General features: G+C 36.6%; 1 protein-coding gene and 1 non-coding gene across 2 annotated transcripts in view; both read left to right on the top strand.

The window, feature by feature from the left end:
* RNF17 (ring finger protein 17) overlaps positions 1–14748 on the top strand; it is a 122730-nt gene that overhangs the window by 90334 nt on the left and 17648 nt on the right. The window contains exons 26-28 of the mRNA XM_029936189.1: positions 700–863; positions 11012–11131; positions 12602–12682. Of these exons, the coding sequence (XP_029792049.1) occupies positions 700–863; positions 11012–11131; positions 12602–12682 (365 nt within the window). The remainder of the gene's footprint in view (positions 1–699; positions 864–11011; positions 11132–12601; positions 12683–14748) is intronic.
* Positions 14535–14641, top strand: LOC115290892. The gene has a single exon (XR_003908273.1). It is a non-coding gene; the product is annotated as a U6 spliceosomal RNA (small nuclear RNA).

Here is a 14748-nt window from a genome sequence, read left to right as displayed (position 1 = left end):
TGGTTTTTAAGTTCCATTCACTCCATGTAGGTCCCCACCAGGAACAGGGGTGTGATGGCTATGAATTTGTTGAAATTTATGTCTCATTTGATGACCTCCTACATACAGGTTGGTTTTTCTTTTAATTCAAACACAAAACAAATCAGAACAATTGGTTATTCTAGAAGTGAATAGTCATAGCTGAAGCTGGTTGAGTGCTATGTTGTCAGGCAATGTGCTGTGTGTTTTATATTTAATCCCCTAGTACTGATCATGCAGAGAGGCTCTGTTACACCAGGTTTATGGGTTCATGCCCCTCAGGACTGATTGTGCAGACAGGTTCCGTGACATCAGGAGTACAGGTTAAACCGCCCATAGTACTGGTCATGCAGACAGGCTCTTGGACTCCAGGTTTACAGGTTCATCCCTTGCAGTACTGATCATGCAGACAAGCTCTGTGACACCAGGTTTACAGATAGAGCTTTTAAGCATGCTTTATTTCCAAAAAAAAAATGATTTTTAAACAGAGTAAAATAATTATTTACATGCTATTCTATGTTTTAAAACATATAGGAGCTACTGAATGAGTTTGATCTTTATTAAACCTCTATTAACTCCTTTTACTGTTATCTAGGTGATGAAATTATTAAAGGTTGTTGATATCATATTGAAAATAGGAAATTCTTCCTCAATGCTTTCTATTTTTAATAATTTTTTCAGAATTTGAGCTAATAAAAATGATGAATGCAATTCAAAGTAATTTAAAATGCCTTGGCCTTTTGGAGCCTTATTTTTGGAAAAAGGGAGAAGCCTGTGCAGTAAGAGGATCAGATACTATGTGGTACCGAGGCAAGGTAATGGAAGTTGTTGGCGGCACTATTAAGGTGAGTCTGATACACTTTTGTGACTACTTTAAAGCTAAATGTTATAATGTTAAGTGGTCTTTAGAGTCTACATACATGAAAGTTTGATTAAAACATGTATTAATGAGTTCAGTCTTATAGGAAGACCAGATACATTACACATTTATTTGTAATAAGAATTTTTATTTCCAGGACATCTGGCTGAGTCAGTAAAGTATGTGACTCTTAATCTTGCAGTCATAAGTTTGAGCCCCATGTTGGGTGTAGAGAGAACTTAAAAATAAATAGGGGCCTCAGTGGCTTAGTTGGTTAAGGTCCCACTCTCGATTATGGCTTGGGTCATGATTTCATGATTTATGAAAGCCCTGCCTGCATCAGGCTCTGTGCTGACAGTGTGGAGCCTGCTTGGGGTTCTCTCTTTGCCCTCCCCCACTTGTACAGATGCATGTGCTCTCTCAAAAGTAAATAAATGAATGAGTAATTAAGAATTTTTATTTCCAAGTATATTTATTAACTTGAATAAAGAAAAAAAATATTTCCAGGTAGGGATTTGGCCGCTAGCACCTTAATGGTACCAATTATTTGTAATTGGCAGCCCTATTTGTACACAAACAAGCAAGGCAACTTGTTTTCCAGTATGTTAGGTATTTCCTTAGCAAATTTGTTTACAGCCCAGCTAGTTTACCCTTTCACAATAACAGTTTATCTTTCCAGAATACTGAGATAGTACTTGAGTTTAATGCAAAATCTTCAGAGAGAATTGCATATTTTAAAAAACTATAGTTTTAGGAGAGGAGGAAAAGTTAAAGAGAAAAGTATTTTATTTCTATTTGCAAAAGAATTTTATTACATATTTGATGACGATACTTAGCAATTACATAGCCCTTCAGGTTTTTAAGCTCCTTTCACATATGTGCATTATTCATAGTTTGTAATTTGTTTCCAACTATGATAGAGTGGACTATTCCCATTTTACTAATAATAAAATTGAAATTTAGATCCAGTGACATGCCCAAGATCGCCATATCAGTGGGTACTGATGCTGGAATTCATATCTATGCATCTGTTTCCTAAATTTCTAATCAGAGTCATGTGCTTTTTCTGCTGGACTACAAGCTTTAAATCATTTTAATGAAAGTAAAATGGCTTCAAATTTACAGTATTTAAGCATATAGATACTTAATGATTCAAGTGTTTTTATGCCAGTGAGTCCATTTTCACATACATTTGAATTGTTCAACTAACCCCTTTTTTTTAAATATAAAAGTAAACTAAAATTCGGGGCATCTGCATGGCTCAGTTGGTTAAGCGTCCAACTTGGGCTCAGGTCATGATCTCATGGTTTGTGAGTTCGAGCCCTGCGTTGGGTTCTGTGCTTACAGCTTAGAGCCTGGAGCCTGCTTGGGATTCTGTGTCTCTCTCTCTGCCCCTCACCTGCTTGTGCTTGTTCGCTTGCACTCTCCTGCCCCACCCAGAAATAAAATTTTTAAAATGGTAAACTAAAATTCAATTTTATTGTTATCATAACTCATGAACTTTATGTATATGGAATCTAAATAGGATGGTGGTAAACATTGATTTTTCTCACACTAAGATCTGTTTTAAAATTTTATTATACTTTGATATTTTAATAATTACTTCTTATTTTTTCTTAAGGTCATTTTACATTTCAGGTATACACAATAAATTTTTGTTTCCTTGACCTGATATCTTTCAAAGTTTATCCTGTGGTCTGGCTTTAAGTAATTACATTAGGGGTACCTGGCTGGCTCAGTTGGTAAAGCATATGACTCTGGATCTTGGGGTTGTGAGTTTGAGCCCACATTGGGTGTAGAGATTACTTAAAATCTTAAAAAAACAAATACTAAACTGTACTCACCCTAACTACCTGTAATGTACTCAGATACCTTTTATTCAATTCTATTTCACTTTTTAAAATGCTGATTGCCAAACCAATCGTAAATAGTAATATGTTAATTTCATTACATTGGGACAAAAGAAATCACTTATTGACATTCCTTATTACTAACTTTAGAAGTTGAATTTTCAAAAATAAAGCATTTTGAAAACAGGTAGTTGAAGACTTCTGGGTTCTGGATACATGAGTAAGGAGCTTGGAAGTTGCCACAGCATTCTAACAAGTAAGAAGCTCAACAGACTGAAAAATCAACAACTCTTGTTGGATTCGTAACAGATGGTGTATACAGTAAACCACTGTCCCCAAAGTCTAGAAATACAGGGAGTCACAGCTTATAGGAGCAGGTACTCACAACTGGAACTGGAATTGAGGTATTGCTGGAGACTCAGTGTGGACAGCTCTGAAAGTTAAAAACTTTAGGGACACCCAGTCATAGGAGGCCCCCCACAATTCCATGGCATGTGCCATTAGGAGCTTGACCTGATTCACAGAATAAATATCAGAGAAAAATACCCTCATATTTCTGTCAGCAGGAGCCTTTGAAATATATGAGAGCATACTGGTTTTTTGTAATAAGGTCTGGCCTCAGGAAAACTAGTTAACCAGGGCCTAACCAGCTGGGATATTACTAGCCTAACTGACCGAGGGGAAAGGAAAGTACCCAGTTCCAGTTAACTTCATATGGAAGAAAGGATATACCCAACTCCAACCCACTTTATCCATCCTCTCCCATCCCTAAAGGAGGAGAACAACAAAACTGAGAAACATGAAATTTATAGTCTGGAGTCATAGATTCACTAAAAGGCTGACACCTAATCATAGGGCTCTGGAACACCTCCCTCCCTTCACACTTTACTAACACATTACTGAAGGCCTAGTTATAGCAGTTTCTTTTTTTTTTTTCTTTTTAATTTTTTTTAAATAACTGTCTTTAATTTTTTTTTATTTTTAATGTTTTATTTATTTTTGATAGAGAGAGACAGAGCATGAGAGGGGTAGGGGCAGAGAGAGAGAAGGAGACACAGAACTGGAAACAGGCTCCAAGCTCTGAGCTAGCTGTCAGCACAGAGCCTGACGCGGGGCTCGAACCCACGAACGTGAGATCTGACCTGAGCCGAAGTTGGAGGCCCAACCGACTGAGCCACCCAGGCACCCCTAGCAGTTTCTTTTACACAGTACATCATATCCACCTATCGAGAAAAAAATTACAGGGGTGCTTGGGTGGTTCAGTCAGTTAAGATCCGACTTTTGATTTTCGCTCGAGTCATGATCTCACGGTTTGTGAGATCAAGCCCCTTGTTGGGCTCTGTGCTGACAGTGTGAAGCCTGCTTGGGATTCTCCCTGTGTCGGTCGGTCTGTCTCTCTCTATCTCTATCTCAAAATAAATACATAAACTAAAAAGTTATAGTCCATACAGTATGGCATTGGCATGAAAACAGACACAGTGGAAGAGAATAGAAAGCCCAGAAATAAACCCATGCGTATGTAGTCAATTAATTTATGGTAAAGGAACCAAGAATATACAGTGGGAAAAAGTCTCTTCAATAAATGATGTTGGGAAAACTGTACAATAACATGGAAAATAATGAAACTATATTTTATGCTATACACAAAAATTAACTCAAAATGGATCAAAGATTTGAAATAAAGACCTGAAACCATAAAACTCCTAGAAGAAAACACAAGCAATAACTTCTTGATGATGGATCTTGGTGATTTTTTAATACACCAAAAGCAAAGACCACCAAAGCAAAAATGAACAGATGGGACTACATCAAACTAAAAAGTTTTCCACAGCAAAGGAAACTATCAATAAAATGAAAAGGCAGCTTGTCGAATGGGGAAAAAATTGCAAATCATGTATCTGATAAGGTGCTAATATTCAAAATATATGAAGAACTTATACAGCTCAATAGCAAAACATAGTCTGATTAGAAAATTGGTCTATCTGAATAGACTTGTTTCTAAAGAAGACATACAGATGACCAGCATGTCCATGAAAATGTGCTCAAAATCACTAATCTTTAGGGAAATGCACATCAAAGCTACAGTGTCACTTCATTCTTGTTAGAAGGACTTTTTAAAAGGTCAAGAAATAACAAGTGTTGATTAGGATGTGGACAATAGAGAACTGTTGTGCAATGGGAATGTAATTTAGTACAACCACTACCAAAACAGTATGGAGTTTCTTCAAAAAATTAAACTATCATATACAGAAAGTCCACTTCTGGGTATTTATCTGAAGGAAATGAAAACACTCAAAAAGATATATGCACCCCCATATTCATTGCAGCCTTATTTACAACAGGAAGCAACCTAAGTGTCTTTTGATGAGTACATAGATTTAAAAAAAATGGTGTGTGTGTGTTTGTGTATGCAATGAAATATTATTCAATCACAGAAAAAGAAGGAAACTTGCCATTTGCAACAATACAAATAGACCTTGAGGACAGAATGTTAAGTGAAATAAGTCAGGGAAGGACAGATACCACATGATCTCACTTATTTGTGGAATATAAAAAACAAAACACCATCAACATCAAAAAATACTAAGCTCGTTGATGCAGAGAACAGATGGGTGGTTGCAAGAGATGAAGGGGCGGGAGTGTGCAAAATGGGTAAAGGGATCAACAAGTACAAACGTCCAGCTATTGCATAAATCATGGAGATGTAGTGTACGGCATGACGACTGTAGTTAATACTATAGTGTACGTTTGAACAATACTAATAGTAAATCTTAAAGTTTTCCTCTCTCACAAAGAAGTTTATGTATGCCAATGGCTGTTAATTAGATTTATTGTGGTAATCATTTCACATCATATACAGATATCAAGTCATTATTTGTATACCTGAAACTAATATAATGTTACATGTCCATTAAAATAATTTATAACTTTTAAAAAGAAAAAATTGAAAGTCATACTAAAAGACAAAAAACCCAACTGGAAGAGACACAGACACATCAGAACAAGACATGACAGAGATGGTGGAATTATGTGAGAATTTAAAACAACTGTGATTAATACGATAAGGGCTCTCATGGATAAAGTAGACCATGTGCAAGAACACACGGCCAGTGTAAGCAGAGAGATAAAAATACTAAGAAAAGACAAAGTAGAGATAAATATGTAAACAAAAATGAATGCATTTGATGGGCTTATTAGTAGACTGGACAGATTATATATATATGATATATATATATATGACATATATATATATATCATATATATATATCCACACACACACACACACACACACACACACATCAATAGAGACCTTCAAAACTGAAAAGTAAAGAGAACAAGGACAAAAAAAAAAAAGTCACATACCCAAGGATTGCGGGGACAACTACAAAAGGTATAACAGATGGATAATGTGAGTACCAGAAGAAAGAAAGGATTGAAAGAAGTGTTAAAACAATTATGACTGAGGATTTCCCCCAGATTAATGTCAGACACTCAACCACAGTTCTAGGAGCTAAGAGAACACTAACCAGGATAAATGCAAAACAAAAACAAATTTAAAAAACTATACCTGGGTATATCATTTGGAATTACAGAAAATGAAAGTTAAAGAAAAAATTCTGAAATAAGCCAGAGCAATAGAAGCATCTCACCTATAGAGGAACAAAGATAAGAATTTGATTCAGGAGCACCTGGGTGGCTCAGTCACTTAAGCATCCAACTCTTGATTTCAGTTCAGGTCATGATCTCATGGTTGATGGGATTTAGCCCCACTTTGTGCTCTGTGCTCACGATGCAGAGCCTGCTTGGGATTCTGTATCCCGTTTTTTCTGCCCCTACCCTGCTTATGTGCGTGCGTGTGTGTTTCTTTCTCTCTCTCTCTCTCTCAAAATAAATAACTTAAAAATAATAAATAAGAATTAGATCCAATTTCTTCTCAGAAGCCATACAAACAAGAAAGTGGGTTGAAATATTTAAAGTCTTAAGAAAAACACCCCACCGACCTGTGCAATTATCCTTCAAAACTGAATAAGAAACAAAGACATTTACAGAGAAGCAAAAATTGAACTTACTGCTAGCAGACCTGCCTTGCAAGAAATATTAAAAGAAATTCTCTAGGGGTGCCTGGGTGGCACAGTCAATTAAGTATCCTACTTTGGCTCGGATCATGATCTCACAGTTTGTGGGTTTGAGCCCCATGTTGGGCTTTGTGCTGACAGCTCAGAGTGTGGAGCCTCCTTCAGACTCTGTGTCTCCCTCTCTGTCTGTCCCTCCCCCACTCATTCTCTATCTGTCTCTTTCAAAAATGAATAAACATTAAAATTTTTTTTAATTCTTTAAAGAGAAGGAAAATGATAAAGATCAGAAATTCAGATCTACATAAGAGAACTGAAGAAGGAATAAGTGGAAATAAAATAAAACATAGTTTTCTTATTCTTAATTGATGTAGCATAATAGTTCAAAGTAATAATAGCAACTGTGTTTACTACATATGCTTATGTACATATATATTCATATACCATATGCAGATTATGCATACTTAAATATAAGTGAAATGAATGACCATAGTACAAAGAATTAGGATTGTTATCGTAAGATACTCATGATACCTGCAAAGTGGTAAAATATTATTTGGAAGTAGACTTGGATTCAGTGTAAATGTTTAATAATAATAAGTATTATAGTAGACTTAATGTAAACCTCTAAAAAATGCCTTTTTTTAAAAGTAGGCTTCATCCCCAGCATGGAGCCCAATGCGGAACTTGAACTCAGCCATGAGATCAAGACCTGAGCTGAGATCAAGAGTCAGATGCTTAACTGACTGGGCCACCCAGGTGCCTCTAAAAAGTGCTTTTAAAAAAGTATAACTGAGGGGCACCTGGGTGGCTCAGTCGGTTAAGCGTCCGGCTTCGGCTCAGGTCATGATCTCATGGTTCATGGGTTCAAGCCCCACATCAGGCTCTGTGCTGACAGCTAGCTCAGAGCCTGGAGCCTGCTTCAGATTCTATATCTCCCTCTCTCTCTGACCCTCCCTGCTCACACTGTCTCTGTCTCTCAAAAATAAATAAAAAACATTAAAAAAATAAAAATAAAAATGTATAACTGATATGCTAAGAAGAAAATGCGATTATATAAAATGCTCATTTAAAACCACAAGATTTCATTCTTTCTCATTGTGAAATCTGGCCATTTGTTGCAAAATGGATGGACCTGGAGGGAGTCATGCTAAGTGAAATAAGTCAGGCAGAGAAGGAAAGATACTATATGTTTTCACTCACCTAACAGGGGCCATGGGAAGGGGAAAAGGGGGAAAAAGAGTTGAGGAGAGGGAGTGAGGTAAATCATGAGAGACTTTTGAGTGCTGAGAACAAACTGAGGGCTGAAGAGGGAAGCGGGAAGAGGTAGGGAGGTGATGGTCATGGAGAGGGGCACTTGTGGGGAAGAGCACTGGGTGTTATATGGGAACCAACTTGGTAATAAACTATTATAAAAAAAAAAAAAGAACCACAAGAGGAAGAAAAATAGTGGAAAACAAGAACAAAGAACCAAAGCAACAAATGGAAAGTAATAACGTGCCAATTAACTGTATGTGTCTACAAAAAACTCATTTTAAGTATAAGACACATATAGATTAAAAATGAGTGGATAGAGGGGCACCTGGGTGCCTCAGATGGTTGGGCATCGACTACGGCTCAGGTCATGATCTCGAGGTTCATCGGTTCAAGCCCCACATCGGGCTCTGTGCAGACCACTAGCTCAGAGCCTGGAGCCTGCTTCAGATTCTGTGTCTCTTTCTTTCTCTGCCCATCCCCTGTTCATGCTCTGTCTTTCAAAAATAAATAAATGTAAAAAAATTTTTTTTAATAAAAAATGAGTGTATAGAGAAAAATATTCTGTGTCAACACTCATCAAAAGAAAGCAGGAGTATCTGTAATTTCAGAGTAGACTTTTCAAAGTAGGAAAGTTACCAAGGTTGAAGAAGGGCATTACATAATGACCGAGGAGTCAATTCTCCAAGAAGACATTACAGTTCCTAATGTGTATGTGCATAACAGCAGAGTAAATCTGCATCAGGCAAAAACTAATAGAATTTGAAGAAGAAATAGTTGTACCCAGTATCACAGTTATGGACTTCAACACCATCAGAAATGGACAGGTCCAACAAGCAGAGAATCAGTGAGGACATAGTTGAACTCAAAAATACCATCAATCAACTGGATATAATTGGCATCTTTGGACTAACTCATCAACAGAATGTGCATTCTTCTTAACTCACATGGGACATTTACCAAGACATACCACATTCTGAGCCATAAAACACTAAGTTTAAAGAGGTAGAGATCAGTGTTTACTCTCATACTAGAATGGAATTAAACTAGAAGCAAGTAATAGAAGAATAACTGGAAAATCCCAAAGTACATAGAGATTTAACAACAAATTCTAAAAAACACGTGAGTCAAGGAAGAAATCTCAAGAGAAATTTAAAAATATTTTGAACTAAATGAAAATGAAAACACATCAAAACTTATGAGATGCAATGAAAGCATTGCTTAGAGAAAAATTTACATTGAATACATATATTAGAAAGGAACAAAGATTGAAATCAATTTTCTAAATTTCCACCAGAGAAAACTATGAAAAGAAAAAATTAAATCCAAAGTAAGCTGGAAAAAAAAATAAGATTTTGAGCTGTAATTAATGAAATTGAAAACAAAATCAAGAAAGAAAATCAATGAAATTAAAAGTTGTTTCTTTGAAAAGATCAATAAAAACATTAAGCTTCCAGCCAGGCTAATCAAGAAAAAGAGAGGACACAAATTACTTATATCAGAAATGAAAGATATCAACAGGTTCTCAGCACATCAAAAGATAAAGGAATATTATGAATAGCTCTATGCCCACAATTTTGATAGCCTAAATGAACAGATTAATTAAATGACACAATTTGTCAAAACCCACACAAAGAAATAGAAAATCTGAATAGGACTATATCTAATAAAGAAATTGAATTAGTAACTGATAACCTTCCAAAACAAAAAGCACCTGGCACATTGGTAAATTATACTAAATATTTAAGGAAGATATTTTACACCTAAGGTCTTTTTCAGAAGACAGAAGCAAAGGAAATACTTCTAACTCATTCTGAGAGGCCACCAAGATGACTGGAGGGATATTCTAGTTCATGACTAGGAAGACTCTATATTGTCAAAATGTCAGTTTTTCCCAACTTGATCTATAGATGCAATGCAATCCCAATCAAAATCCCCACAGGTTATTTTGGGGACATAACAAATTGGTTTTAAAGTTTATAGGGAGAGGCAAAGGACCCAGACTAGACAACACAAATTAAAGGAAAAGAACAAAATCACAAGACTGGTGCTGCCTTTAAGACTTCACTATAAAGTTCAGTAATTGATACCTTGTGGTATTAGCAAGAAAATAAAAATAAACAAATGGAACAACAGAACAAAATAGAGACTAAGAAATAGACTCACATAAATACAGCCAACTGATCTTTGACAAAAGAGCAAAGGTTAAACAAGCAAGCAAAGATGGTCTTCAGTAAGTGCTACAGGAATGAGTGAACATCCACTCACAGAAAAATGGATCTGGACACAGACTTTCACACTCTTGACAAAAATTAATTCGAAATGGATCACAGACCTAAATGTAAAACACAAAACTATAAAACTCCTAGAAGATAGCAGAGAAAACGTTTTCTCAGTGACCTTGGGGATGGTAGTGACTTTAGATATAGCACCAAAGATATGACCAGTGAAAGAAATCAGGATACACTGGGCTTCATTTAAATTAAAAACTTCTCTGTGAAAGCCGATATCAAAAGAATGAGAAGCCACCCACTGGGAGAAAATATTTGTGAAAGACACATATGATAAAGGACTATTACCCAAAATGTACAAAGAATTCTTAACATCCAACAAGAAAACAAACCAGTGCACTCCTTTATTAAATGTACACCAGTGCTTCAGAATGCTTAGAAAAACAAAATTATCTTCACAAAGAAATTCTCAGTCTGTAAATCTAATAGGACTCCAGTTTAAAAAAAAACAAACTTTGGCTTATGTGTAAAACTAAACTTTTGATGATGAAATAAATTTAATATACTATAAATGGAATGAGGGAATACAATTTTTTAATGGAAATTTTTCAAACCCATTTAGATCTCTTTCTAGGATGTCTGGTTTTTTAAATACCAAAGAGTACCTTCTGGCCTGTAGTTTTTAAGAGTAAATTTAAATTGTAAATTTTATTTGTCCTGTTTCAGGTACAATATTTGGATCATGGATTCACCGAGAAGATTCCACAATGTCATCTTTACCCTATTTTACTATATCCTGATACACCCCAGTTTTGTATTCCTTGTCAGCTCTATAATACCAAACCTGTGAGTAAATTGTAATTTGTAGGATGATTAATTTTAAATAGTATTTTTATTAATAATTTTCTAGAAATTAGAATGTAAAATGAAATCCTTTTCAGTTGTAGCAAAAATAACAAAATGCTTAGAAATAAGTTTAATAAGACAGCTAAAGGGCCTTTATGAAGAAAACTACAAAATCAAACTGAAGGATATAAAAAAATAAACTCTGAGGGGGAGGGGCACCTGGGTGGCTCAGTCAGTTAAGCATCTGACTTCAGCTCAAGTCATGATTGTGCGGTTCATGAGTTTGAATCCCTCATTGGGCTCTGTGCTGACAGCTCAGAATCTGAAGCCTGCTTCAGATTCTGTGGCTCCCTCTCTCTCTCTCTCTCTCTGCCCCTCCCTCCCTCATGCTTGCTAGCTCTCTCTTTCTCAAAAATGTCTTTTTTTAAATCTGATTAAGAGACCTAATATCGTCACAATTGGGAAAGTTTAAGACTTAAAATTTAGTTATTTCTTCATCAAGTAAAATCACAACACATTTAAAGCTGGGAATCAGATAAAGGAGTGTTCTGTTATCTCTTGCTGGGTGACACCTGAAGCTAAAACTTAGTGGTCTAATCAACAATAAAGTTTTTTCCTCTCCTACGGTTCCTGTGGTTCAGGGATTGGGAGCCGCTTAGCTGAGGGATTTTTGTTCAGAGCCCCTAGTAATAACTATGTCCCTGCATGAGTATGTACAGTCCTCGAAGGGTTCCCTGGGATAGCAGGTCTGCCTCCTAAACACATTCACACGGCAGTGGCAGGAAGTTGGGGCTCCTCAGTGGCTTTTGGCAGGAGGCCCCAATTCTTTGCCATGTGAACCTCTTAACTTTAAAAACACAACCATCACTGGTCCTTAATAAATAACCTATTTTAGGCATTATGCAAGCACCACATTGGCATATTGGTATTAAAAAAAAGTTTGATGCTTTGTTTTTAATGTAGGTTTATATTTTTAAAGCCTAAAAAGCTTTAAGAGGGGCACCTGGGTGGCTCAGTCGGTTGTGTGTCCAACTTCAGCTCAGCGCATGGTATCATGGTTCATGGGTTCGAGCCCCGTGTAGGGCTCTGTGCTAACAGCTAGCTCAGCCTGGAGCCTGTCTTCAAATTCTGTGTCTCCCTCTCTCTCTGGCCCTCCCCTGCTCATATTCTCTCTCTCTCTCTCCCTCCCTCCCTCCCTCTCTCTCTCTCTCTCTCACAAAAATAAATAATAAAAAAGCATTTAAAAATTTAAAAATAAATAAAATAAAAAGCTTTAAGAGAGAACTATGGGGGTAAGCTCAAATTCTTAGTTTCATAAACCCATGATATTCTCTTAAAACTGCTTGTATATTTTATACTTCTGTCAACTGTTAATCTGTTTATGGCTACTTTTGTATAACTTCATTTGCTTTCTGCTCTGTCATATTTTGTGAAAGTGTAAAAGAATCTGAGTTTATTAATCCCAAATAGGTTGGGAATGTCTGGCAACCAGATGCAATAGAACTCCTTCAGGAACTGCTTTCAAAGAGAGAGGTGGAAATTCACATTATGGTAATTTATATTCAAAGCATATACTGTTGATTTAAGTTATTGGCCATAAAGTGTTGTAGGTAACATAATTAAAGGGATATTTTTATGATGAACAGTGTTCCTATATGAATATAACTTATTCATTAATATGGAAAAGTTACCTCTTTGGTTTCTAGGCTTGTTTTAAATCAACCTAATTTTGAGCAAGTTCCTGAGAATTATCATAAGCACTAAAGTTAGTAATCTGAAAGATTCTTTATTAACAACTTAATAAGAAGCAATATCAAAGAATTGAAGATGTTTATAAATATATGTAGTAGTTCTCAGGATGTGACCATGTGTGTAGCACTATGTTAGGTGCAGATCCTCAAAGGCCTTATCTAGTTAGTGAAACAGCTAGATAATAAGACATAAACATGTCATCAAAGACCTTATCTAGTTAGTGAAACAACTAGATTTAAGACATAAACCTAAAAACTTCACACTACAAAGTGACATGCCAAGAGCCAAGTGACTGGTACAAAGCGTAAATGTCCTAGGAATTTAGAGACGGTAAGTGAGGTAGCTCTTAAAGAAAAGTTGAGAAAGTTCTGACCAGGGGAATGAAATTCATAAGTAAACACAGAGAGACAGAACTGGATATAGCATAGTTAGGAAATAGCGTAACTGTTTGGCTAGAATAATGGAGGTTTTGTGAGAAGTAGTGGTGAATAGGATTTAAGAGAGGTAGAGGTGAATCAGTGGAGCCCCATTGGAGGTTTCTGAGCAGTGAGGTAATGAGATTAATCTGCAACTGATTTTAAGGATTCAGGTAGAAAGATACAAACACTGTCAGGAAAGTATTTCTGTATGAAAGGTGATTGATCATAGGATGGTAAAGACTTAACAAGAGCCACAGACCCACTTATATAAAACAGTACAGAGCTTTAGTGTTGCTGATATCAGAACCAAGAGCCCCTCTATGATTACTCATAGCCCTTATGGAAAACCATGGCAGTAAGGTAGACATCAAAATGTTTTAGTTTATCAAGATAGCTTTCTTTGCTGCTAAGCTAAACACAGGAGAACAATTCATAATATACCCAAGGCTGCTTAAATTGTCAGAAACCATGAATATGCGTGCCCTACAGCCCTCACTGCCATACCAGACCTTACCCAGACTTGCTCCTATGATTCTATCTGCTAAGAAATACTCACTGACTGCCTCTTATGTGCCGAACTCTATTCTCAGCCTGGAGGTCCTTCAGTCAAATTTCTCCCTTCATGGAGCTTCCATTTCTGTAGTGGGAAACAAAATAAAAATTATAACATATGAGGTATATTAGATTATGGTAAGTGCTAGGAAGAAAACAAAGCAGGAAGGGCTGATGGGGAAAGTGGGGCAGGGGAGAAAGTAACATTTTAAATACAGTGGTCAAGGAAGACCTCACTGCAAAAAGTGAGATATGAGTAAAGATTCTAAAATGGTGAGAGGACAAACCACGAGGTCTCTGGAGAATAGTGCAGAGAGCTCCGAGGCAGCAGCAAGCCTGGAGCGTCCAAGGACTGCCAGGCCCCTGGGGCCAGAGCAAGAGGAACAAGATAGAGAAGAATTGGAGAGGGGGAAAGATGTGTGACAGCTTCAGCTGTAAGGAGTGACATGATCTACCTTTAATATTCTAGTACTTTCACTCAGCTGCACTGAGAAAAGCTAGAGTAGAAAAGATAGGAGAAGGGGGATCAGCTAGACAATTACAGAAACTCAGAGAGACAGGAGTTTGGACTAAGGTGGTGCCACGTGTGAATGACGAGAAATGGTCAGCCTGTTCACTACGTCCATGTTTAGTACCCAGTATAACTCTAAGTGGGCTTCGGAGTTTAAAGTCATTATTGAGTGCTCGCTTCAGCAGCACATATACTAAAATTGGAACGATACAGAGAAGATTAGCATGGCCCCTGCGCAAGGATGACACACAAATTCGTGAAGCGTTCCTTTTTTTTTTTTGAAAAAAAAAAAAAAAAGTCATTATTGAAACTCCTTCTAGACTGTCATTGATGTCTTCTGATTCTGCCGTTTTTAGGTTTTTAACAAAACTTCATTTCTTTAC

The sequence above is a fragment of the Suricata suricatta genome, chromosome 4 (genome assembly GCF_006229205.1).
Source record: "Suricata suricatta isolate VVHF042 chromosome 4, meerkat_22Aug2017_6uvM2_HiC, whole genome shotgun sequence".
Classification (NCBI taxonomy): domain Eukaryota; kingdom Metazoa; phylum Chordata; class Mammalia; order Carnivora; family Herpestidae; genus Suricata; species Suricata suricatta.
The sequence above is the reverse complement of the archived record's forward strand: the minus strand, read 5'-3'. Positions and strand labels throughout refer to the sequence as shown.